General features: G+C 49.8%; 1 protein-coding gene and 1 long non-coding RNA gene across 2 annotated transcripts; one reads left to right on the top strand and one right to left on the bottom strand.

The window, feature by feature from the left end:
• Positions 1-45: 45 nt before the first annotated feature.
• Nadsyn1 (NAD synthetase 1) lies at positions 46-23244 on the bottom strand. The gene is given in 22 exon segments (XM_005063330.4): positions 46-297; positions 2007-2183; positions 2641-2769; positions 3183-3252; positions 3948-4079; positions 7655-7761; positions 8425-8560; positions 9354-9522; positions 10518-10620; positions 11035-11083; positions 11597-11700; positions 11702-11722; positions 12285-12359; positions 14263-14394; positions 15586-15703; positions 15870-15958; positions 16492-16543; positions 17519-17608; positions 18083-18136; positions 18775-18891; positions 20747-20807; positions 23078-23244. Coding segments are annotated over 22 exon segments (2121 nt in total). The 5' UTR covers positions 23163-23244; the 3' UTR covers positions 46-246.
• On the top strand, positions 21953-24315 carry LOC121141954. The gene is made up of 3 exons (XR_005878941.1): positions 21953-22060; positions 22710-22856; positions 23402-24315. It is a non-coding gene; the product is annotated as an uncharacterized LOC121141954 (long non-coding RNA).
• Positions 24316-27653: the final 3338 nt, after the last annotated feature.

The raw sequence follows: 27653 nt of genomic DNA, 5'->3' as shown, positions 1-27653 counted from the left end.
CAGACATATAAGTAGGCAAGAGATCATACATGTAAAATAATAAAATACATTTTAAAAAGACCATTTTTATTTATTCTTTTATGGCATTAGAATGAATATCTCACTCTTCCTTGAAAGGTAAACACAACCTGGCTCCAGGAGGGCAGTGGCCGGGCCTCTAGTTCTGACCACCACTGATCTGAAATCACACCAGGGATCCCCAGGGAGGAGGTGCTTCCATATAGGTGACAGCTCTTCCAACCGCTCCTAGACCCCACCTTCCAGGCCCTGCTGTTCTTTCTGCTCGAGCTCTAGAACCTGGAGAGAGAAGCCCATCAGAACGGTCTCTATCACCTTCAGAGAACCAGCTGCTCAAACTGCCAGCCATGAAGGTTATGGGTCACCCAGGGAGAGAGTGCAGAGGGAAAGGCTTGGCCCAGGAGCTCCTGGTGGCCACTGGAGATGGTGAGATTCCAGGTGCTTCTATTTCTGCCCACTGTGAGGCACGCAGCATAAAAATCCCTTGCTGGTCTGTAGAAACTGCTGCCAAGTGGCCAAGCCCTTGTCACCACTAAAGAAGCCAGAGCTTGGTGCTGGAGAGATAATTGAGCGGTTGAGAGCACTTGCTGCTCTTCCAGGGGTCCCGAGTTCAGTTCCCAGGACCCATGTCAAGTGGATCACAAAGTTTTATAACCCAGCCCCAGAGGAGTCAATGTCTCTAGCCTCCAGGACACTTCACTCACACGCACATATCCACACACACAGATTCACACGCACAGTTACAAAGAACAACAATAAATTAAGCATCAGAGCTGCCCTTGGTGGCTAGACTGTTCCATCCCTGTGACTCAGGGACAGCAGGATCTAGGGACAAAGCATGTGGGAATCAGCTATACAGGCTGCAGGGTCTGCCCAGCCAGTGGGGGCATAGGACAATCGCATCCTGACCCACATCTCAGCTTCCCAGGGGCCACCACCTGCTTCCCAGGGGCCACTCTACCTCCCATTAACCTCTACTGAGTTTTCTGAGTTACTGGAGGTGGGTGGGGGTGGTTCCCAAAGTCAGCTGGATACAGAGTCACTTCTTTGCAAGGGGAAGCTCAGAGGATTTTCCAGCCCTATGCCAGCTTTCTTTGGCCTGGGCACTGCTAACCAAAGGGACCAGATGGCTCTCTCAGAGGTAGGGGAGAATCTCAAGCATCCCTGCTTTCTCTTCTGGATGTCAGAAGACTCCAGCCCAGTCGTGACGACCCTGCTGTGTACCTAAGCACCCTCAAAGTGCATGCTAGTCACTCAGGGGTCTTTGCTGTAGCCAAGGTTCCTAACAGCTCCTCTGGTGCCTTGGGTTCTGCAGCTCAGCAGAGCACTGTCCATGGTTTTCCATCTTCCATTGTTGTCCCTGGGCTGGGCAGCTGTCTCTCTCTTTGGCAGAGCAGAGCCTGGCTGGGAAAGAGCTGTGTCTAACTTGCCATCTGTGGGTGTCTCCGCTATGGTCTTCAGAAAAGGACAGGGGTGGGCAGAGCTAAGGTTACTTTAATCAAAGGTGTGGTTCCCTCAACCCCAGCACTCCAGAGGCAGAGGTGGGAGGGAGGGCCTCTGTGAGTTTGAGGTCAGCTGATTTACACAGCAAGCTCTACAGGGTGCATGGAGAGAACCTGTCTCAAAAATATTAAAAAAAAAAAAGCCTGTAGTGGTATATGCCTTTAACCCTAGCACTCAGGAGGAAGATACAGGCAGATCTCTGTGAGTTCAAGGCCCTCCTGGTCTATATAGCAGCCAGGACAGTTACACAGAGAAACCCTGTCTTGAAAAACCAAAACCAAACCACATGTATGTATGTATGTATGTATGTATGTATGTATATATATATATATATATATATATATATATATATATATATATATAATCCCATTGCTGAAGGACAGTAGCATGCCATATGATTTTCTATATAAAAGTTTTTCTCCTCAAGAGAAGCCCCTCATATGGCCTCCCAGGCATGACACACACAGCCCTCTGGCAGGGCTCACCTGGCTATCAATGTAGTGGAACTGCCAGGGCCATGTCGTGTTGTACAGAAAGGGCCTCAGGTCGAACCTGTTGTCATCAGGACTGTAGCTTTCAGCATGATACGCTGGCGTGAGCGTTGTCATCTTGTGCCTGTTCATGGAGTACTTTGAGAAAAACTGCTTCACCTTCTCAGCCACCTGGTGAGCAAAGGACACATGGACTTCAGGTTAGAAAGGCAGTAAAGACTTGAGGCTAAGAGTCCTGCTTTTGAGGGACATAAATGACCAGCAGATGCCAGCCCTGCCCCTGGCTTTTCTGGCCAGCAGCACGGAGACACATCAGCTGGGCTGCCACTGTCTGAGCTGCAGAACTGTAGAGTCCTGGTTCTGACATCCCAGTGCTGTGCTCCTGGAGGCCTCCAGGTGGGTCTAGATGCCCGGTAGATACTCTGGCCAGCAGAAACCTGACGTATTCTGCAGCCTCTGTGACGCACCAGCACACCCGCATGGCTGGCCCACACTTGGGTTAACTCAGGGTAGTCAGGAATCTCCAGCTGGTGAAGATGACTGTGCAAAATGTTACTGTGTAGGAAACGTACACAGTACGTTAGGGGTCACCCATAGGTGGCCTGTCTGATGTCATACATGGCTTTACCTGTCTTGGTGTACAGCTGTCTTTCCACATGTTGAGCAGTTTGCAGAACATGCTGTAGGGCCCTGCCTTGGCGACCTTCCGAAGTCTGCCAAAGACGGAGAGTTCTGAGTATGTCATCCCCATGTCTTCCTGTGGGGACAGAAGAGTATTCAAAGCACAGTGGGTTGGTGCCAGGAGGAACTGCAGAGCCTCTTGCAGTTGGGACAAAATGTTCAGGGAGGTGAGTCTCAACAAGGGTCAGAAGTGGGTGTCCAGTCAGGGCTCTCAGAGTTCACTGGGTGCCAGGAGGTGCAGGCTTGGAAAAGCAACCAAAACCATGAAAGGCATGGAGGTGACTGCTGTGAGGTAGAGAACCTGCTCTGTCTCCTAGCCTGTCATCCTCACTCTGCCTCTGACCCACTTTGTTATCTCCCTTCTCCAGCCCTAACCACAACGAGAAAGCTAAGGCAAGTGTGTGAGGTTAGTGATTCCGTCGGCCTGAGTGAACCAGGGTCCCATGAGAAGGGGAGACACATTCACCATGACAAAGCCGCCATCGTTACCTCATCCGTCTGCGACACCTGCCCGTTGGCTAAGGGCTCCAGCTCTGCCGTGGCCGGTGCTGACAGGATGCTGCAGCAGGACACAGTGGGTCGGTCACCAGGGCTGCTAATGTGCTCATGAGCTCTGGCAGGACGTCCCTAGACTAACTGGCCATGACTGGCAGGGCCGTACCTGGAATCATGGTCCTGGGGCTTCATGACCCAAAGGACAGTGGATCAAGGATAGTAAGGAGGTGAAGAGTTTGGGGCAGGGGCTTTCTGCTGCAGGACTGTTAATAGTTGGGGTCAGGAGACTTGACAGAGAAGGTATGGTGGGGTAGCTTGACATACTGCAGGATTCTTGGGAGGATCCTCAAGCTATGCCTATGAGCTTCTAAGAACAAACCCTTGGTGACAGCCAAAGGGATCTCCACATATTGTCAGAGGTCCCCTGTGGACACAACTGACTCTGCAAGGATAGCAAGGACACGGTTTTCCTGGTACCAGAAGTGATGCTGCAGTGACCCGATAGGCTGATAGGCTGTGGGTGTCCTCAACAGGCACCCCGAGATCAGCCCAGTCTCTCTGCCTCGAGATGGCAGCAGGAGAGAAGCCAGCCTGGGAGGAATGGTCACCTAAGACACTTAGACCCATGGGTGCAGGAACAGGAGCAGGTGGGGTCACGACTCATGCTCCCAGCTGAAGGGTGGGGCATAGGGAGCCAAGGAGGGTGGCTGAGCAAGGCAAGGGTGGCCTTGGCGGCCCAGGAGCCACAAGAGCACTCACGTCTGCAGAGCGGGAAGTTGGAAGCGCTCGGCGCAGAACTGGACGAAGGTTCTCAGGTCTGTTTTGCTGATGCCGCCTATGGGGTTGATGTCTGCACTGGAGCAGTCATACTTGGTCAGGTAGCCGAGGAGACTGCCAGGGAAAAAGGATAGGGTTCCCATGGTTTCTGGGATATTGAGGGCTTTGGGGTCCACCAGTGCTGGCCAAGGGCTCCCTTCTTCCAGGAGCCCAGAAGCTAGAAGCCCAGCATAACCAGAGACCCTGGAGGAGGCCAGCAGGGTGACATTGGGCACACTGTGGAGACATCTATCTTGGCTCAGAATGCTTGGGTACCACCATCAGCCCAACAGGAACAGTTTGTCTAGAAGGTCAGGGTCAGCTAGGTGGAGCCGAGGAACAGAGGCCTCAGAAGGGAGACAGGACCCTGCACAAGTGCACACTCAGCCTGCTATAAAGCTCCAATTTGGAGCTCTATGACCTCACATGCCAAAGGGCCCTGAAGGTATACTGGGGACTCCACCCAGAGACAGACGAGGGTTACAGGATGGGTTTGAGAAACAGCCCCAGGTCTCTCTCCTCAAAGAGAGGAAGAATTAGAGTCCTGGTCAAAGGGTGCTGTCAAGAAACTGACAGCTGTGAGGATACAGGGCGGGTTGGTGGTGGTGTGGGGAGAGCCCCCAGAGGCCTGGGGGAGGACTAACAGCCTCAGCACTTTGAGGACTTGGAACAGCTGCCCTGCAGCCAACATGAGAACAAACAACTCAGGGCTCACACACCTCCCACTCCCGCCAACCTGCCACAGCTCTGCCACAGGGTCACTGTGTTCCCTGGTGAGACCGCCCATTCCTGGCCACACAGGTGTTCTGCTGACCCAGTGGCTCCAAGCTAAATTGGCAAGTAGCATCGATTCTATGGCCTCAGGTGTCTTCAGGTAGAACAGAAGGATGGTGAAACTGTGGAACTTGGTTTAACACCAGCAGAGACATAGGCCCTAGGGAGGTGCCTACAACACATCCTGTTCTCCATGTTGTTCCATGGAACAGACTACTCTCCATGGCCTCAAGGACCATGGCAGGACTCTGGCCTTCCTTCCTCCACCTCCTGCTAGATGACATCCACCATCAGCCATGGTTGCCTACAATGTTCTCCAGTCAATTGTCAAGGCCTCACCTTGACCTTCTGTTAGCAAGAGCACATGCAGTCACATTCCACCCTCACTCACCTGTGTATCACCCACAGGCCGGGGACGACAGCCCTCCTTCAGAAGGCATCTAAGTAGCTTGACTGATGTTGGGAACCTAGGATTGTAGGCTTCCCTGTCCCTCCCTGATGGAGGTCCCTAGGTCTAAGCTGTGTGTATAAATGACATGGTTGGTGTTGAAGCCTTGCATTCCTAGGAGGTTGGGTTTCTGGCAGGTGTCAACAGAATGTGGCTGCTAGCCTGGGCTTACCAGTACCCCAAATACTGAGTGACCAGCTGCCCAGGAGGTGGCCCTTTATACCAGCTACCAGCAGGATGTGGAACTGGATGTATCTCTTGTAACATCCCTGGGAGCAGGCTTGGCAAACTGTGCCAGGCTGCTCTGTCCTCCCAAAACTTCACTGCCAGTTTGTTTGCAGAACAGGCCACAGCCCCAGGACAACTCAACACCAAGTTCCAAGTTCTCTTAGCAAGTCATCAAACACACTCTCATGTAACTCACTGGGCCCAAGATATCACAGGCGCCCACCTATCATCCTTATGGCTGTGTCATCTCTCAAGCTCTTCACTCACGGCTTCTCTTGACACCATCTCTTGGCAAAAACACCAGCTGTTTTACCCAGCATTTCCCAACTGCAGGAACACCAGTAGCTAGGTGCTGCTGAAGAGGGATGGCAACCCCATTGTGCTCCTGTCTCATCCTCTCAACACCACCCCCACTGGTGATTCCAGTTTTGGGCTCTGGGGACAAATGTTGTGGGGTATTTGTACACTATGTGAAGATACATTGTTATGATTGGTTTAATAAAGAGCTGAATGACCAATAGCTAGGCAGATGGTATAGGCAGGACTTCAGGACAGAGAGAAGTAGTAGTAGGAGATAATAGAGGTACTACGGAGATGCCAACAAGACATGGAGGGAGTTGGACATACAGAATGAAATAAAGGTAAGACGTCACATGGTAAAATGTAGATTAATAGAAGCAGGTTCATCTAAGTTATAAGAGCTAGTGGGACAAGCCTAAGCTAAGGCCGAGCTTTCATAATTAATAAGAAGTCTGTGTCATTATTTGGGAGCTGGCTGGTCATACAGAAAAGGACTCATTACAGACCAGGATCTGAGTTCAGATCCCTAGCACCCACATATAGCTGGGCAGCAATACCATCTGTGATTCTGGCACTCCTATGCAGAGATAGAGATAGAATTCCCAGAACCTTGCAGGACAGCTAGCCTGGAGTATATAGTAGTGAACAATGACAGCCTGCTTCAAACAAGGTAGGAGGTAAGGACCCACACTGGAAGCTGTCCTCTGACGTCCATATATGTGCCATGGCACATGCTGGCTGCCCGCATGCATGCGTGCGCGCGCACACACACACATACAGACACACACACACAAATTTAAAAATGCTAGATGTGCTGACACAATCCTATAATCCTAGTCTCAGAAGGTAGAGGCAGGGGGATTGCTTCCAGTTTGATGGCAGCCTGGGTTACATAGTAAGTTTGAAGCTACCTTGTGCTTAATAGTAAGAAGCTGTCTCAAAATCAAACCAAATAAAACTACAGATGGGTGGATGGATAGGTGAGTGTATGCATGCATGTATGTATGTATGTATGTATGTATGCATGTATGTATGTGTGGCTGGGTAGATGGGTGGTGTATGTATGTATGTGTGTGTGTATGTATGGGTGGATGGATGGATGGGTGGGGATGGGTGCATGTATGTATGTATGTATGGGTGGGGGGTGATGGGTGGATAGATGATTGGGGGTGTATGTACATATGTATGGGTGGGTGAGTGGATGGATGGATGAGTACATCAGTGAATTGATGTGTGGGTGGATGGACAGGTGGGTGAATGTTTGTATGGGTGGATTGGCAGGCAGGTGGATGGGTAGATGGTTGGGTGGTCAGAGTAATGGGTAGACAAATGGGTGACTCAACTTACGGATAGACAGACTGGTGAAAAGACTAATTGATGAATTCATGATGTTTTTAAAATCCCTCAGCTGATGAGGAGCACATGAGAACAGTTAGGAGGTGTGGAGGTTCACCTAAGGGAAGCAGGGAAACAGAACCTGGGAAGAGGATCTACCAGTCTCCACTGCTGGGTCTGAGGTTGGGTGGATTTTACCTGGAAACAAGAGGATTACTGGATGCTTTTTAAGCAAGGGAAAATGAGATTTGTCTTTAGTTCACATAGAAAAACAGCTATCTTGTTTGGAGTGGAAATTGTTTACAATGAAATGCCCTATGATGCATGGGACAGGAAAGGAGGAGGAGGTGGGTGCCCCGTGTGGCTGACAGGGGCTGGAGACAGGCAGGTCAGGGACAGAAGTAGCCTGAGCTGGATGAGAGCGGGCTGGGCTGGGAGCAGATAGAAGTTTCCTGGTCTGCAGTCTCTGGATATCCTGATATTACAGGGAGACTGTGTCCTGACAGGACCAAACTTCCATCAGAGACTTAGGGTGTCATCAAGGTGAGTCCCCAGCCCCACGCACCTCTCATCCACATTGGCAGATCCAAGCACAAGAAGGCCCCCTTGAACACCCCGGGACCAGAGGCTCAGCTGAGCAAACAGGTAGGCAAGGACCATCCTTATCCGAGCCTGGATGAGGGAAGAAGGCAGTTACCCTGTGCTGGAACCAAGAAGCTGCTGCACTACGATGCAATCCTCATGCTGGAGCAACCAAGTCAGAACACAAACAAGTTGAATCAAGCTGTCCTGTGCTGGGGAAAAGCCTCCCATGCTGCCCCGTACCAGTTCACAGCAGGGTCTTAGTGCCAAGAGTGACAGGAGTCAGACACTGCGTAGGGGTAGCCAGGAAGACGCTCAGCAGTGACCTCTACACTATTTACCATTTGAGAGGTGGCTATGAACATAGGGGCAAACAGAGATGGCATGCTGACACACCAATAGACAAGCCCTGGGACCTTTCCTCTCCCTGTCGACACAAATGGCATGGAGGATAACCAAAGCAGACAGGGGTAGGGCAGGGCCAGTGGGCCAGGGCTGGATGAAATGCAGATTCCCATATAGACCTGTGTATGGTCAGGCTCCAGCATACAGTCTCACCAAGGATCAGATGGGCACACCCTCCACACACACTTTCCCAGGCACTCAACACTCACAGACCTGCCACCCAAAGCATGGCTGTGTGAGGCATACAGGCAGTTAACCAGCACTACCCATCCCACCCTCAGGCTCCCTGTCATTCACTGCCTTCCTTTCCACACCCTGTGAGGATCAGGGCCAGGATCAAACACCTACCTGCACATTCTGCAAGGCCAGGTTCTCCCTGCTGCTCCCTCCGTGTGCTGAAAACCGAGGGAACTTCCCGGTCACCAGGTTGAAGATGCCCAGGACAGCCTTCACAGCAAGGTCAATGCTCAGATGGATGTGGTAGCTAGACAGGCAGGAATGAGAGAGGTCAGCACAGGTGTGCTAAGACATGCTCTTAATTACCTTTGGAAAACATTTCTTAGGTCTGGGTATAGTGGCGCACGTCTTTGATTCCAGCACTTGGGAGACAGAGGCAGGTGGATTTGATTCCCAGCAACCTCATGGTGGCTCACAGACCTGTAACATTTCCAAGGGTCACTTATGCTTTGGAGGAGGTACTCCACGCTTTCTCACATTATACTCATGTGGGCAGATGATATTTATATTTTTTTCACCTATTCATCAGCCAATGGATGTTTGGCCCATTTCCTCCTCTTAGTACTGTGACAAAGTTAACAACCAGGAACAGCCTCTAGAGGTAACTGTTTGGGCTTGTAACTCCTTTGGTCGTAAGCCCAGGTATGGAACTGATGGTAGGGAGGCTTTTGGTTCTACCCAGCACATGTGACAACAGGCACTTTCTTGATTTTCCAAAGAGCCAGAATAAAAGAATATTCTAGATAAGGCAGTCACACCTCCTGAAAAGGTCTCCTTGATTTTCTCCACATATGGCCTGTGAGCTACATCCAAAGCCTGCTGGACCAGCTCTATGGTATCTGGCTGATAGGAATATGTGACTTGAAACTGCACCTAGGGGCAAGGCTGAGTGACAGACATTTATGTGTAAACATGTATATGAGCTATACAGTGTGGGCTCAAACCTGCAGCAGCATTTCACTCTGCTGTCAGATACACACAAAGACACTGCAGCCACAGGCTCCTCACCAGCTCTGACTCAACACAGGATGGCGTCCTACCTCCCGATCTGCTGAGCCAGCTCTGTGGCCCTGCTGTGGGTCTCCTGGGAGGAATTCTCACTGGCCATGTAGCAAGTGGTGAGCAGGCGTCCACAGAGCTCCTGGGGATCCTGTGGGGTGTAGCTCTTCTCGTCCACCAGGCTTTGGATATCTGCCAGCACTTGCTGATCTGGAGCCACCATGGCAGGGTGAGAACCACTGTCTGTGCACAAAGTCCTGGCTTCCTCCCAAATGCCCATGTAGCCAGCTCACATCTTCCAAGTGTCTGCCTCCGTACGCCTCCTTGGGGCCCATGTAGGTATCAGGTACCCTGGTCTGATCTTAAGTTTCCACACATTAGCCCCAGTCTATCCCTGGAGCCCACTTAGATATCCTCCAATCTGATGTTTAGTTCCCACAGTCCATCTCCCAAGTTCCCTTGCATCTAGCTCCCATAAATCACCCCAGAGACCACAAATCTAGTCTGGTCCATTGTCCAGGGTCCTAAAAAAAATGAGCAGGTCCTCTCTCCCAGGTGCTTGCATACTAGCCCCTGTGTCTACAGGGCTAGTTGTGCTAACTCACTGATCTGTTTTAAGCCAAGCTATGGTCTGCACTGTACTACCCCTCTGCCCACTGCTCTGCACTGTACTAACCCACTGTCCCTGCACTGCACTAACTGTACTAACCCACTGCCCTGCACTGTACTAGCTCACTGCTCTGCACTGCACTAACCCACTGCTCTGCACTGCACTAACTGTACTAACCCACTGCTCTGCACTGTACTAGTCCATTGCTCTGCAGGCTAACTGTGGTCTGTGTTGGACTGGCCTGTTTTCTGTCCTGGGCTAACCCTCTGTTCCTGCACTACTCAGGCTATTCTTGGTGTCACTGCAGCCATGGGAAGATAAGGACTTGACATAGATTGCCAGACCCAAAACCCATGTCCTCCCCCCAGGGCTGCACTGTTGTCGGACAGTGGCAGGCAGACATGGTTACATCTGCTAACTGCCCAGGAAATACTGTTACTAGCTTGAGTTCTGGGACTTGAAAATGACAGACAACATCTGTGCCCAGTCACAAAGCCTCCCTCACCCACAGTATATATGACCTGGGTTTATCCTCTGCTGTGTCTGGTTCCCAACCTGACTGCCCCCTCAGACCAATGGATATCATGTCACCTACTTCCGCTTTTCACAGCCTTGCAGACCAGGCAGCACATGGAGTAGACGATGCAGGCGCTGGCTGCACTATCCACACCGCCACTCAGGGGCAGGAAAAACCCAGCCTGGAAGGGACCGACCAAGTACTGTGTAAACTGAGCTGCAGATAGGATATGCCCCACCCAGGTTCCAGCCTAGCACCACCCTGAGAGTCCCAGAGTCCTGCAAGAACACAGGCTCAGCACCATCTCTGGGGTGGACAAACAACCCAATTGTATGACAGGTTTCCTAAAGGGCAGGAGACACCACTGAATCCTAGGCTGCCTTTCTGCCCTGGCCCTAGATAAGCATACATTGGGAGACCTGGAGGTCCTCCACCTTTCAACAGCTCCATAGACCACCACACAGCTTCAAAGTGGGCTTTACCCATCTGGCCTCTGGCTAGTTCAGATACACTCCTCCAAAGAAGACCATCCCACCCTAGACTCATACACCAACCAGAAGAGTACATGGGGGTAGTTAGGAACAAAACACTCTACCTGTTTGCTCCGTCGAAGGAAGTCCCAGAGCCAGCAGGCAGGTCCTAGGCTGTGGGAGATAACAGTGTTGAAACAGTCTGTAGGCACCAGCCTGGTTCACTGAACCTGCACAGGAGCTCTGCATGGGCCCCCCCAGAAGGCAACGCACAGACACAGCCCTGAGCCTGGACTCATGTTGGGCCATCTGCTATAAGTACTTCATGCCAATCTGGGCATTTCAGTTCTGAAACAAGTCTGGAGTTATCCCACATGAAATGTGGATACTGATGCCTGACACAGGGACTCAGAACTTAAGAACACAGTACAGGGACACTACCCTGGGCAGAACCAGGCAGCCTGGCCTCATTGATCATAATGACTCTCTTTTTTTTTTTTTTTTTTTTGGACAGGCTCTCACTATGTAGCAATGGCTGTCTTAGAACTCATTATCTTTAACTCCAGTGAAGCATAGGGTCCTCCCTAGGCAGACTTTGGGAATCCTTGCATCCCTCACACCTGACAAACCATGGCAGCCACTGGGACGATGGCAGCCACAGAGCAACCAGACCCAGAGGGCACCCACCTTATCTCCTCCTCAGGACTGTGGTATGTCCATTCCATAGGTTCTGACACCACTTCCAATAAGTCCTCACTGACAGAGAGGGCAAAATCCACATTCACCCGGGGGGTACGGGCTCACCCTGCTTGCCTGTCAAGGGAAGACATCAGGACACAGTGACAGCTGCAGTTGGGAGCCTTCACGGGTGAGGAACAGGACTCGAGCAGCCATGGGGACACAGACAAACCCATGGAGAAACAGGATGGATTGATCAAAGTTGACAGGGGCTAATAAGTGCTTGCAAGGGCAGAGATATTACAGACCTTTCCTAGTGTGGGAATGGGAGGGGGAACAGTCACTCAGGAGAGCAGTCTGATAGCTCAACAGCCTGAACATGAGGGCCCCATGTGAGCCGGGAGGACTTAATCCTAGACAGATAAACCCAGGAAAAAGGAACCCATGCTTACTCAAAACTCGGGAGGAGGGGTTGGGCACCCAGTGGTGTGGCCACTGGGTAGAGTACTATTATACACTGAAAAAACGCAGAGCCCTATTATGCTTTCACATGGTGGACCCCAAGGATGCTATACTTAGTGAGGAGCTGGGCACACAGCACCGTCTCTGGCCCCACAGCCTTGGTCAAGCCCACAACATACTGGGCTACCAGCAAAGCCTGGCTGAGCCTTAGGCTGGTGTTTCCCAGGGCACTCACCTCCAGGTTCCGAGATGAGATCTCTGCCCTATAGCTCCGGACATCCTCCAGGTCCAGGGTGGCAGTGAGGACCTCCTGGGTAGCGAAGCAGAGGGAAAGCACAGGATTGCTGTCCCACATGAATGGGTCAGACTTTTCACAGCAGGGGCTGGCATTAACCCTAGCAGGGTTAATGGCACCACTACCCTCCTAAACTTTTTCCCCTTTAAAAAAACATATGCGGCATACATGCAGGCAGAACACTGTATACACTATAAAAATACATACAAGCATAAATACATAAATAAATAAAGTATTTTAAATTATGATCATGTGTGTCTATGTATGGGTGCACATGAGTGCAGTTTCTGTAGAGGCCAGAAGAGGGTGCTGGTTCCCCAGTGCTGGAGCAACAGGTAGTTGGGAGCTCTCTGACATCAATGCTGTGACCTGAACTATCTCTCCAGTTGCATCTCCATCTGGTTGACAACAGAACCTAAACTACATTTAGACATTTCCCAGTGATATCACCAGTTACAGACACAACTCTGTCAGTACCTGGGGGAGGGGGAAGTTTCAGCAAATGTTCTTTTTTATGTAAAAGACACAGAAAGCAATGAGTCCTTCTCCAATTCTGAACACAAGGACTTATAGATGGGATGGCTGGAGCCATTGCAGCCATCCTATGACCAGGAAGATGGAGGAGAACAGCACGGGGAGCAACAGGGCAGTCCATACCCACATCTTCCAGGCATTGAGCATGCAGCTCACCAGCTCCCAAGGACTGTGTGGCCCCTGAGGTGGATCAGAGGGTTTGTGCACGGCTGTCCTCTGCTTTCCTGTCTCTTCCCTGTGTCCTTACCACCCCCACCCTCCTGCCAAAGGATTGTGATGATATTTCCATCCCATCCCTCGCCTGGCTAGCCTCATAAAGCCCCTCGCTACAGGAGGTAAGGAGTTTCCTCTGTGTTTCACTCAGGGCCCAAGTGGGATGTGATGGTTAGCGTGCATTGTCAGCTCGATACAATCTAGACTCACCATGAACAAATCTCTGGGTATACCTGTGAGGGAGTGTCTAGATTAGGTTTACTTATATAGATGTACTCTGAATGTGGGTGGCACCAGCCTGTGGGTTGGGGTCCCAGACTGAATAAAAAGGAGAAGTGAGCTGGGCAGTGGTGGCGCACGCCTTTAATCCCAGCACTTGGAGACAGAGGCAGGTGAATCTCTGAGTTGAAGGTCAGCCTGGTCTACAAAGTGAGTCCCAGGACAACCAGGGCTACACAGAAAAACCCTGTCTAGAACTCCCTGCACCCACCCCCCCAAAAAAAAGTAGGAAATGAGTTGATGAGTAGCCTTCATCGCTATGCTTCTGACCGGCTGGCTTACAATCCTGCTGCTGCACCTTCCCACCATGATGGACTGCTAGCACCAAACTGTGAGCCAAAGTAAACCCTTTTGCCAAGTATTTTGTCACATTAGTCAGAAAAGCTACTAATGTAGGATATAGTGCTCCTTTCATGTGCGCTGTCCAGGCCATGGGGAAACTGATAGGTCTTAGACAGGCCAGATGCCCCTGAGGATAATGTCCCCAGTTAAGCCTGACAGTCACCATCCCTCATGAAGGACCAGGTCTAGTGTTTGCTAATCCCTGATTGCAGGGGAGGCTCATCTTTCCAGCTTCCAAAATGAGCCAAACAAGCTCACTAGCCCCTGCATGGAGCCAGGTGACCCTGTGTTGCAGACACTATGGTACTTGGCCTAATGTGCTCACTATAGCCTGGGGTGGTCCTCCCTGCTCATGCTCAGCACGGGCATTTTCTTCTGCTCTGTGTTCAGCCAGAACCTGTCCTAAGGGGATCCCTCCTCACAGCCATGGGAGGGGGGAACTATTACAGATGAGTAGTCAACTAACTGGGCATTGTGAAGGCCACTCCCCATCCCCATGCTCACTCCCCATCCCCATGCTCACTCCCCATCCCCATTTTTGGCTCATTACCACATCATCCAATGAGAACTGGGTGCCCTGGGCAAAGATGCTCCCATTCATGGCAATCATGGCACAGCCATCATAGTAGAGACGGTCACCATCGCAGCCCTTCTGGTTGGCTAGCAGGTAGATGCCACCATTCTAGAAGAGGCAGAGGTGACAATAGGGCTATCAGTGCTTTATATAACCTATGACTGCCACTAGTCCTGAACAGAACACCTAGATGTACCAGACTGCTATTCTCCATTGGCTTCTAGACTCTGACAGAAACAGCAGGTGCAGGTGGGGACACAAAGCCCCAAAGCTCCAGTTCATGTGTCCTTGCCAGATGTTGTGCTACAAATTCCTTGAAACTGAAACATCAAGAATGAACAATGTACAAGTCTCAGAAAGTTCCTGAAACTTAGCAGATGCACAAGGTCCCTCCGCTCCAAAGTCACATAAGCAGTAAGGACTGCTGAGAGGCTCTCAGACCAGTCAAGCTGCCTGGGAGAGATTCTCTGGTCTGTCAAACTTCCTATAAATTGTGAAGAGAGCTCCAGGATTCCAGCTTCTATGAGCTATTGATGGGACTTTGGTGATGCAGCTGCCTTTGGCTCATCCCTGCTCCTGTCTGTAAAGCCTTACTTACTGTTGAGCAAAGAAATAAACTCATTGGTTTACCATGTTGAATTTTGGTGGTATTGTTACTTTGGTCTCTCATTGGTTCCCTATCTGGGGTGAATAGACCTATGTTGGGTCTTCCCCAAATAATATTGCATGATACCAGGTATCAGGCATCCCATAGAACATCTACTTTTACTTTCCCTCAGCTCTCAGTGCAGTGCTGCTGTCCCTATCTCACAGGGTCACTAAGCTAGAACAGTGTGTTGGGGCAACATGGAGCTTCAGGCCCACTAGAAGCACTGGTGATCTTGGGTGACCTCTGTGAGGGCTGGATGTTATCTCCTATGTGTACCTATCTTCAACCTGGGGCATGTCTATCTGCACTAAGGACTAACAGTACTGCTCCTCTGTGTCTAAGGTCAGTGGCAGGTGCATGCAAGTTGGTATGTATGTGTCTCCATGACAACCATAGACTGGAACACATCTTGGTTCTCTGTCACAGCAGTGTCAACAGAATCTGCTTTGAATGATGGCAGTGAGGGCCTGGTGATGCCAGGAAGAGAACCCTGGGAGGGACCAAGCATGTCTGTGGAACACAGCCTGAAACCACAGCCTTAAGTATGTACCAGAGGTGGCTGAGCCCTGCCCCAGGAGCCATTGCTTCTGGGGTTCCTCTGATGGATCATTAACCTGTGATGCTGCTCAACCCCCCTGCCCATGGCCCACCTTGGAGGTGGCCATGGTCACCAGATCCACCCTGGTGTGGGCTTTGCGTAACACGTGGTGGCTGCCGGAAGCATTGGTGATGATCTCCACACCATCCAGGCCCATGTCGATGTGGGGGCTGTGGAAAGAGGCAGGTGGAGTGACTGTTGGGCTCCTGTGGCCCCTCAGCTATCTAGGGGGACCTCCATGGTTAAGGCCATGACCTCAAGAGGAGGTTGCAAAGCCTGGGTCCTCCCACTGGTTGGCCCAGGATGGGAAATGGAGGGCACAGAGAGCCAGCTGACCTGCGTGGTGTCCAGAGCTCCTCACAAACCTCGCTCCCAATGCAGGTGTCTTGGGTGGCCAGTACCACATCTCCAAAGGGCACAGTTTTCTGCAGAGGAAAGAAAACACCACTTTAGATTCCAGGGATGCTTCCTAGGCTACACACTGGCCTCTGACATCTTGAAGGCTACCATACTGTTCCAGGCCCTCCCTAAGGCTTTCCTCACTGTGCGTGTGCCCAGCCCCTGCATATTTGACTTCTGCTGACTCGAGGCTCTCCCATTTCCCTACTCATGACCACAATGGCTGCAAGAGGTTCTTTCCTCCACTTCATTTCCTGCCACCAACAGTGTCACCATTCAACAAGTAGACCGAGGACCCCAGGTCCACAGTGCAACAAGAGGGACGGAGCTCAGATATGTCCATCACCAGCTGATTGTAGTTTCCTAGAACTGTCCCTGATTCAGAGTCTGCCTCCACTCAGGGTTGACTCCTGCAGTCTGGCTAGCAATCAGACCTCCTGTACTCACCATGGAAGTTCTGCTCTGTACTTTCCACCCAGCTCTGCTTTGACTCCACCCAAGAGCTCCTCCTGTGCCCACCCTCAACCTGCACTGGCAGGAAGTCCTGGGAAGGATGTACCTGCTTTGTCAGGTCCTGTAACATCCGAGGGAGAACATATTCCTCAGCTTGCCTGAAAGAAAAGAATCGAAGCATGGCAAAGCTGAGATGGGGTCCTGGGAAACAGGAAGCATGGCACAGGCATGGGCCCTCAGTCTAACCATGCCAGGCTCCTGAGAGTGCTGTGTCCTCAGAGGCAATACTGCCCATTCACACTGAGGCCTACGACAGACACTGTAGTACTCATGCATACTGGAGTGTCCCTGCCTCTCAGTGTTTTCTGAGAGACTGGGGGAGGGGGCATTGGAATCAGGTTTACCTGCATGCTGCCATGATTCCTGCCATGATGACAGTGGACTAAACCTCTGAAACTGTAAGCCAGCCCCAATTAAATGCTTTCTTTTTATGAATTGTCATGCATGGTGTCTCTTCACAGCAACAGAACACTGACTAAGACAGTAACCTAAAACACAGAGTAGGACTTACCAACTGGGGGCATTCTGCCCCTGAGGAAACATTTGGTAAATTCTGGGGTGATTTTGCTCTGTGCAGGGTCTCATGTTCCCCAGGCTGACCTGGGGTTCATTATGTATCTTTGAAGTCCTGATTCTTCAGCCTTCACATCCAAGCACTAGGATGATGGGTATGCATCACTATGCTTGCCTAGCTTAGTGGTAGTTTTGTTTAATAAACTCTACTCAGAGGTTGGGGTGCCTCTGACCACCATACACTGCACAGGACAGGCCCCCTCTTCTCTGTTCTCAGAGATCAAATGGGCTATGGTGAGAATCCTGGCCATGAGGGACAATTTGAGACATAGTATCCCTCCACTTAAGAGTGACCAGTAACCACTGACTGGTGGCTGAGGTCTTGGGGTGTCTACTGGCTTAGACTTGACCTGACAGCATGGAATCGGCCATATCTGAATGGCAGGGACAGCCCCACAGTGTTCTGTGGCTTACCTCCCAACTCAGGCTGCATGTGTTGAGGACATTAGTGAACACCTGTGTGGTCCCAACACACTGCAGCTGAGGTGCTTTCCACTCACCGGCTTCTGGACCAGGGGGTGAACCAGCGCAGTTCCCGGTAGTTGCCTTCGTTGGCCAAGGCCATCTTGGGTCTGATGAGTAGGATCTTTCTACAGCAGGTAAAAGGACTGATCACACCATCCTCCTGGGACAAGCAGGCCTCTGCCATGAAACTTGCCCCATACGATAAGTGAGGCCTCAGAGCTGGTTCAAGACCAGGGCCCTGAACAAACCTGTTTTTTTTTTTTTTTTCCCTATAGGCTTAAGCTTTCTGCTTGGAAAAAAAGTAGATCACCATGACTTCATTAGCCAACAAGAACACATTGCTGGAAGCTGGTGTGCGTGTGCACACACAGTGGGGGAGGGGTGGTTAGAAGACTCCCCTCACCTTTATTGTCCAGGCAACAAGGATGAAAAGCCCAAACAAACCCAACCTTGGGTCTTCTCCTCTAGCCTTAGTGAGGGTGGCTGAAGTCCAGAGAAGGAGATTCACTGGAGTTGCTGGGACAGTGTGCTGTAGTCACTAAGAGCACCCTGCAAAATGTCCCCACCAGAGCTAGGCACAGGCATGCCATCTCACTTACCGGTTGAGAAAGATGACCCTGCAGTTGTAGCGAACATTCCGGTGCATTACAGGCCTGCAGACAGGAGGGAGGACACATGTCTGCCTTGTCACAAGAGCACAGCAAGCAGAAGTGGTGGCACTAACTACAGTCATGTATTCTCTTGCTGTGCATATGCGGTGCACTCCCATGCACGGAAGTCCCCCTGATAAGCTCCACCTTACTTTTTTAGGATTGACCTTTACTTTTGATTTTGTGTATGTTCACGTATGCATGTGTATGTATTTGGACACACATCTACATAAATGCATCTGTGTGCATATGTGTATATATACACACATATAATTGGGAGGAGTAATATTCAAGGAACCCATGCCACTCAAGGCTTCATGGATGGCATATTCCCAGAAACAGCTCCCCCAAATTCACTATGAAGAAAACCATGTGGCAGGGTAAACATCTGGCTTGCTTTTGTGCAGAGTGTGCTCATGGGTGCCCAGAAACTCCTGGAAGAACTAAAAAACTGCTTCCAAGAGTTGTTGTCTTGGGGAGGTTAAGTGGCTATAGGGCTGGACAAAATCCACATTCAACATAAGGGTTTAGTGTCTCACTAGGACTCCATGGCCCCGAACAAAGGGGTTCTGGGTTCAGGACCCCCTTGAATTTGCCTTCTCTCCAAGCTTCCCCTTCTGTACCCTCATGCTGGCACTTACATGCCCACGTCACAGATGATGTCCTGAGTGATCGAAGATTCCAGAAGGGCAGCCAGAACTTGGAGTGAATGCAGGAGTGTGTCTGACTCATGATAATGATCCCAGCATCCATAGCCACTAAAGAGAGAGGGATCAGGCCAGTGAGGAGCCAGGAGTGGCCCAGGACTACCATGATGGTTGGATCAGGCACCAGGTTTTCCAGAGCCTTCCAGGTAAGTTAGTTATTAAGAACAAATTCATTGAGGGGCACAGGTGATCTTGGATGGCATAGGAGACAGAGTCAGGATTCTATGGAGAGACATTATACTAGTGAAGCAGGTTAATCCAGGAGGGTAATGAGGAGGATGCCTTGAGACTAATATAAAAGTTCAGGAAAGAAATACATGTCTGCTTCCCTTATGTCCAGAAAGGTTCTCAACCTTTCTGATGCTGAGACCCTTTAAAACAGTTCCTATGTATGTGGTGACCTCAACCATAAAATTACTTCATAAATTGAACTGTATGTTATGCTATGAATTGTAACGTAAATATCTGCATGCAAATCCCCCAAAGAGGGTCTCAACCCATAAGTTGAGAGCTGTTGCATTAGAGAAAAGTTGGGAGGGGGACAAAGAGGAGAGGACAATCTGGAACCCACAGCTGGTCAGAAGCCTCAAAAACAGACAGGTACCCTAGACCAGAGAGGGTAACACAAGGGGGTGTCCCAGCAAGAGAGCAGAAGAAATCAAGTCATCAGTTTCTCTATTCTCATAAAAAGGGCACCAGGGAGGGACCATTAATAGATGCTGAGATGATGGGATGAAACCTCTTTTTTTTAAAAAGATTTATTTATTTATTACATATACAGTGTTCTGCCTGTATGCCAGAAGAGGACACCGGATTGAATTGTAGATGGTTGTGAGCCACCATGTGGTTGCTGGGAATTGAACTCAGGACCCCTGGAAGAGCAGTCAGTGCTCTTAACCTCTGAGCTATCTCTCCAGCATGGGATGAAACCTCTTTATGGCCAAATAGGTAAATGAAAACATGGGGTTAGCAAGATATTGCCTCAGTGGGTCAAGGCACTTCCCACTAAAACTGATGGCCTGGATTTGATGCCCCAGACCCCCATATCCTACACACACAAAATGTGCATGTTCCCAAATAAATGCAATCACTTTTTTTTAATGGATTGGAGAGATAGCTCACTTGTTCTTGCAGAGGACCTGGGTTCAATTCCTGAACCTACATAATGGCTCACAACCATGTGGCTCGCAACTACCAATTTCAGGGGATCCTGTCTCTGTGAGCACCAGACATGAAAGTGCTGCACAGACAGAGGTGCAAGCAAAACACTCACATGCATAAGATAAATAAATGAAAGCCTGGGGTGAGGGGGTGTCTCAGTGCACTGACCTCCCATGTAAAATAGCATGGGAGCCCATTGCACACAGCTCTGGGGCTGAAGCTGTAAAATCAAGGCATCTCTAGAACTAGTGCCTGCTATAGACTGCTCCCTGTTTCAAATATGACACCTTCATCTCTCCTCAGCATTTTGGCTCAGAGAAGTTGCAAAGAGGGCACCTTGCAGGTGGCCATATATGTGGGAGGCTTCTTGGAGCCTTTATATAAGATGCTACTCATAGTGATTTAATCCCCACTACCAAGCCCTGCCTCTCAGCACCATCACTCTGGGACGAGCTTTCTGCAGAAGAATGTTGGAGAGACATTGAAACCACAGCATCAGGGAAGGTGAAGCAGCCTGACTTTGAATTCAGCCCTAAGCTGGTCTATTCTTGTCCCTCTATTTGCCTACCAGAAACCTGGAGTTATCCAGCCTCCACCACCTGCCCTGACCCAGGCCCACTCTCAAGTTGCTGACATCCTAAATGGTTTGCATTTCTTCTGCTCTCAGTACAACCCCTTTCCTTCCCATCTTTTGAAACCACTACCTGCCCTCCCAAGGGTGGGATGCCAGTGTGCTTAGCCATACCATATTTCTAGTTCTGGTCCAAGCCTGTATCTTGCACCTTTGGCTTTGGCAATTTGAATACCTAAATGGAGAGAGAGGGAAGGAGAAATAAATCAGCAGCTAGAACACAATCAAAGGCAGGAAAAGCAGGGTGCTGCAGGCTCTGTAGTGTTCACAGCCCACTGCAGGCAGTTCTGTAACAGCAGAGGACAGCAGGCACCTGTACACACCTGTATACACTTGCAGGAAACCAGAAACAGGGAGAGCATGTAGTAGTACTTTCTTGTCAGACTTTCATGGACCTCTAGTCCACAACACAGAGACTTATTATCATGAAACCTTGGCCTTAGCTTAGGCCTTTTCCCAACTAGCTCTTATAACTTACATTAACCTGTTTCTATTAATCTATGTTCTGCCAACTGGCTCTGTTACCTCTCCTCTGTACAGTACGTCTGACTTGTTCTGCCTCTAGTTGGTGTCTGCTCATCTCTTCATTCCAGAGTTCTCTCCCTGGATATCTCACCTATTCTCTGCCGACTAGCCATTGGCCATCCAGCTCCTTATTAAACCAATCACAGCGAAGCATCTTAACACAGTATAAACAAGTATTCTGCATCAGAGTAGGGTGGCCTTAGCACTGGGGAGGGGTAAGTCACACGGTGGTAGGTAATCAATAAGCAGACACCATGATCAGCTATAGGAAAAAGCTGTAGACAGGACGTGAAGGCTTCCAACTCTAGGATGGTGCCATCCAGCACTCACACCAGGTTGACAGCTCTGTTGCCAACATGCAGGCAAGGCAGCCCATCTTCACTCCTAAGACACATACTCTGACAACCAAAGCAGGTCAATATATACTTGAAGAAATAAAAAACACCTGGGCTGGCCAGATGGCTCAGTAGGTAAAGGTGTTTGCTCCAAAGCCTGACAACCTGAGTTTACTTAGATCAGTGGTTCTCAACCTTCCCAATGCTGCTATGTTTTAACATAGTTCCTCATGTGGTAACCCCCAACCGAAAAATTATTTTCATTGCTACTTCCTAACTGTAATTTTGCTACTATTGCGAATCATTGTGATATTTTGTTTATGATCTAACAAATAAAGTTTGCCCGAAGGTCAGAGTGCAAAGTTAGCCACATTAGTCAGTCATACAGATTAGTCAGTCACACACCTTTAACCCTGGCAGCCACACTAGTTAGCCATAGACCTGGGTGGTGGTGGTGCATGCCTTTAAACCCAGCACTAGAGAAGAGTATAAGGCGGGTGGGGACAGGAGTGCAGGGTATTCAGTCTGCAGTCACTCTGAGGACAGGGTCGCCCCAGCCTTGGTAGAGGTAAGAACTCTCTAGTGGTTGGCTACTTTGCTCCTTCTGATCTTCAGCTTGAACTCTCATATCTGTCTCTGGGTTTTTATTATTTGTGCTACAAACCATAATATAAGTATCTGATGTGCAGGGTATCTGACCCCTGTGAAAGGGCTGTTCAACCCTAAAGGGTTTGCAGCCGACAGGTTGAGAGCGGCTGACGGTTGAGACTCGCGGTGGAAGGGGGCAACTCACTCTGCAAGCTGTCCCCTGAGCTCCACCCGCACACCACGACAACACGTGTACATGCAATAATACATAAGGGCTCACTCTGCAAGCTGTCCCCTGAGCTCCACCCGCACACCACAACACATGCAATAAATAAGGGCTCTGTGGTTCTTCTAAGCTGACCTGCTACCTCTTGCTCCTGTCTAGTCTTCTTGCAAAGGCAGCTCAGCATGGACAGCCTGAAGCGGGAAATCTGCAGCTCGAAATCTGCAGCTCTGCCCAGAGCAGCCCCAGTTTGGGCGTGGTAGAAACTGTTCTATCTTTACAGTGAGCAGACACGAATGTCAACAATACAGGGATATTCAATGGAGACACTCTCCTCTGAGCTGAGAGCTCACCCTTTACCTGCTTTCTCGGTTCAGTATGCATTTCCCCAATGCCCATCTTCCAGGAATGTCCTTAGGTACCTTAGACCACAGATCTCTGCAAACACCCACAGATCCCATGGAAACAGCTCCAAGGATGGGCAGCTCTGTAAGGAACACTACACACCCACCAGATCCCAGAGGACTGCTGAGGGCAGTGTCTGCCTAGCGAGGTAGGTCACGCCCATCTCCATTCCTGCCTTGCTACTCCAAGTGTCCCCCAAGCTGGGAAGTCCCCCGAAAGCTCACAAAGGCCAGGTCAAAACCCTTTAACTGTTCCCACGCCTAGCGCTGTGAGTCTCTCCAGGGCAAAGCTGTGCACTTGTCTTGAGTGTTATACCCTGATCATTGTGGACTTTGGCTTCTTCCTGTCCCTCGCCACCCACAGACTCACTCTTTAAAATCCTCTGGAAATTGCCCTCAAAATCCAGGGCCCACTGGTTGAGTGCACAGGTAGCCACGGTCACCTTCCGGCCCATCCTGGTTTCCTGGCTGGGACGCTGAAGACACTGCACAGCACCCCAAAGCGCGACTTCCGGGGCTGCGCCTGCGCAGCGTGTCCTTCCTAGAGGCCCCGCCCCTCGAGCTGCCATAACCCCTCCCCTCAACTCGTCATTAGACCTGCTTCTGTCCCTGCCTCGAGAAGCCGGCGCAGAGCGTTTTACCGGGAAGACTCGCCCCTATGCTCTCCACAGCCACACCCCTCCTCTTTCTTCAGCAGTGCCTGAGCAAATCATCCTTTGGGAAGGCTCCGCCTCTCGGACCGCCTAGTAGCGCGTGCGCAGCGAGGTTGTCTCGGAGCCCCGCCCCTGCCCGAAGTCAGAACGCAGAGCCACGCCCCCACTGGTTTGTCAAGGACCATTTTCATGGCCACCTTAGCCACGTTTGATATTGATATATCATGAAAGGCTCATTCCTGGCACAAAAGGTGGTGTCTGGCTTGTTTTCTGTTGCTGTGATAAACACATGACCAAAAGCAGCTAGGATGGAAAGGGCTCACTTCACCTAGTCTGTTATGCAGTGAAGTTGAGGCAGATACTGAAGCAGAGCCCAAAGACAACCACTGCTTACTGGCTTGCAGAGTTTTCCAGAGTGGAGATTTCCAGGGTGAGAATTGATGCGATTTCAAGTCCTGAGCTTGGGGCGAGCCCGGGAATTGGTGGATTTTCAAGCTCAGGGGTTGGTGGGTTTTCAAAACCAGGAAGTGAACTTGGACCTTTTTACCCTGGGACTGCACATGCTTTAACAGTTCAGAAGCAACCCTCAGGGGCCTGGGAATTCTTAAGGAATATCTGTCTCTATAGGAGGATGTCCCTCTACTTTGGAAACTACCAAACAACAAACTCTGCTGGCTTGGACTGAGGCAAACTGAACCTGTAAAGTAAAATGTTCAAGGGCACTTCCAGGTTTGAAAAGTTACCAGACCCCACCAATCCCTGAGCATGAAATCCCACCAGTTCCTGACTTGGCTTGAAATGTCACCATCCCCACCCTGGGAATCTCCATCTTGGAAAACTTCTCTCCCAAGAAACCATATATAGGCCTGTCTCCTCCTCAGTTCCTTGCTCACTCAAGGAGAGAATTTCTTGTATCTCTTCCAATAAATCTATCGTGTGCGGTTATTGTACAGTGTGACTGCCAGGATACATTCCCCTTCAGCACTGTAGCATCTGCTTTAGGAAAACTTTCCCTCTCCACTGGGGAAAGTTTCCCCCTCAGAGAAGCAACATCTCTGCAGCCCCAAAGGAAGTGACACTTTTAGGAGATGTGGCCTTGTTGGAGGAAGAGTGTCACTTGTCACTGTGTGTGGGGACAGGCTGTGAGGTTTCTTTTCTTAAGCTTCACTCAGGGTGACAGTCAGTTGACTTCCTGTTGCCTACAAGACTAGAACTCTCAGCTATTCCTCCAGCACCGGATCTGCCTGCATGATGATAATGGACTGAACTTCTGAAACTGTAAGGTAGCGCCTCCACCCCCTTAAATGTTTTCTTTATAAGAGCTGCTGTGGTCATGGTGTCTCTTCACAGCAACAAAAACCCTTAAGACAACCTCCCTTGGGGAAGTCTTTCTCCTGAGCTGTAACACTTCCATTAGGGAAGTGTTCCGAGAACCTTTGTTCTTTCTGCTTCTCTAACCTGAGACACCCCTCTCCTATGATCTTTCTGTATGACTTTCTTGAATCAGACTGTAAATGTAGCTGCTTCTGGCAGTCACACAGCTGCGCTGTATCAACTCGCTTTGCCACAGAAGGTCCATCTGACATGTGACATAGGGGACAGTGCCTGCTACATTGCTTTTCAGAGACCAGGCCATTTTGTGTTGTTGGTTTTTATCAAAACCACTTAGCTTCTATGTTGGGGAGGTGACTCAGTTGGTCAAATGCTTGCCTTACAAGCAGGAGTGTTTTTGATCCCTAGAGCACAAGTTTTAAAAAAAAACAGCTCTTATGATGACAACTGCTCATAATTCTAGCTGTGGGGAGACAGAGACCACAGATCTCTGGTGTCTTCAACCCTGCCAGCCTAGTCTACTTAGCACAAGGTCCATGCTGGTAAGAGCTCATCACAAAACAAAACAAAACCAACTTGGGGAATGACACTCAAGTTGCCTTCCAGCCTACATGCACAGGCACATACACGAGTGTGTGCGCACGCACACACATACACACACACACACACACACACACACACACACTGCCTCTTGACATAGGCCTACCTGGATGACCAATGGGTGACCTTTTGCTATTAGAAGCCTGAAAACTCCTATCTCAGCTCAAACTACAGCCCTTTTGAACATATGCACTCATTAAAATCATGCTTTTACAATTTATACACAGATCACAAGCTGTTTCAACTCCATCCTTTTCCATGCCATTCATTGCCCTGTTCCCTACTCATAAATATCCCTAAATCCTACCCTCCAGGAGTGGATTGATGATTCAATTGCCCATCTCCACCACCACCACCCCCCAGCTGCCTTGCAAAACTTCTTTCAGTGATTGGCACATTGTTTGGCAGACCTAGTTTGATATTGCTCTCAAGGAAGGCTTAGACATGTCACTCAAAAATAGCCACACTGGTCATTTAATCTAGCCAATCAGTGAACTCCAGGTTCAATGAGAGACCCTATTTCAAAGGACAAGATGAAGAGAGATGGGGAATATCCCGGATGTAGGCCTCTGGTCTCCACACACAAGCATGCACAGGCATAGAGTGCACCCCCACCCCAAGATCCAATTTGAAAGGGTTGTACTGGTCAAATATGAGATCATACAACACAGGGTCAGTAAAGGGGAAAAAAAAGAAAGAAACCCATTGGTCCATCCTGATAAAAGTAAGTTAATGACTTGGGTTGGCAAGATGCGTCAGCAGGTAAAGTGCTTGCAGGGCAAGTCTGGCTACCTGGGTTCAATCTCTGAAACTCATATAAAGGTAGAGAGAACTAACTCCACAAAGTTGTCCTCTGATCTCCACACATGGGTTACAGCATGTGCCCCCACCCAGTGAACACACACATAGTGGTTCTCAACCACATATCGTGTATATCAGATATTTACATTATGATTCATAACAGTAGCAAAATTACAGTTATGAAGGAGCAATGAAGTACTTTTATGGTTGGGGGTCACCACAGCATGAGAAACTGTGTTAAAAGGGTCAAAGCATTAGGAAGGTTGAGGACCACTGCACTATAGTAATAAATAAGAAATATATTTTTGTTTTTGTTTTTTTGAGACAGGTTTCTCTGTGTAGCTTTGGCTGTTCTGTTACCAGCTCTGTAGACCAGGCTGGCATCAAACTCACAGAGATCCACCTGTCTCTGCCTCTGGAGTGCTGGGATTAAAGGTGTATGCCACTGCTTCCTGGCAGAAATTGTTAAAATTTTCAAAAGTTAAAGAGCTGAATTCTTGATAGAAAACTATCAAATAATAATAATAGTTTAATAATAAGGTTGAAGGAATGATGAAATCAAGTCAACAAACAAGAAGTAACCAATGTCCCAATTGTCCTCAATGAATGCTACATCACCAGGGTCAAAGGTTGCTAGGGAACTTTGTACTTACCAGTCTCAAAAATATCACTCCACTTATTTACTTATTAATCAAGAGAAAGATGGGACTAGAGAGATGGCTCAGAGATTAAGAGCACTTGCTGCTCTTGTAGAGGATCCAGGTTTGATTCTCAGCACCCACGGGTTAGCTGGAACTACTCCAGTTCCAGGGGTGACTATGTATGTATGTATGTATGTATGTATGTATGTATGTATGTATGTATGTATGTCAAGGGCGCCAGATGCCCTGGAACTGGAGTTACTGATGTGAGTGCTGGGGATTTTACCTTGACCCTCTGGAAGAGCTGCGAGCACTCTTAACTGCTGAGCCATCTCTCCAGTCCCGACTCCATATTCTGCATAACCTGTTATTCTATTCAAATGTGTACTCTGACTGTATCCTGGGTTTTAAGATAAGAGGATCCTGGGGTTTAAGAAAAGAGCAATAAAGGACATTCTTGGGCAGTTGGACCACCAGCACGGAGACAGTGGCTAACAGTGCTGAAGTCATTTCTGTTTGCTTTGTTGTGGTAGCAGAGGAGACTGTCGCTGGGCGGGAGTGGGGGATGGGATGGGGTGACTGCAACTAACTAATGTCAGGTGGTGTGGAGGAAAGAGTTGAAAAAAGAATGAAACCTGTGCAACTCTTCACAGCTGCTGTGTTAAGGTTCAGCTTGAATGAGGCTGGGCTTTCCCCAAATACATTCCGGGGCATGGAGGTGTGACTGAGTCCTGCCCACCAGGGGGCCTGTTGGGCTGTTAAGCCAGGGCCTCAGCCGCGTGCATCCTTTCGCTAGTTGCCCCCTCCTTACGGGGCCGGTCAGGTCTCCTGGTCCTACCGCTGTGCACCAAATGCGGCTTTAGGTAGGAACTTTGCTGCAGGGTAAACGGAGGCACTGAGGGGCGGGTTCGGAGCCTGC

The sequence above is a fragment of the Mesocricetus auratus genome, unplaced genomic scaffold, assembly GCF_017639785.1.
Source record: "Mesocricetus auratus isolate SY011 unplaced genomic scaffold, BCM_Maur_2.0 Super-Scaffold_4256, whole genome shotgun sequence".
Lineage (NCBI taxonomy): Eukaryota > Metazoa > Chordata > Mammalia > Rodentia > Cricetidae > Mesocricetus > Mesocricetus auratus.
The sequence above is the reverse complement of the archived record's forward strand: the minus strand, read 5'-3'. Positions and strand labels throughout refer to the sequence as shown.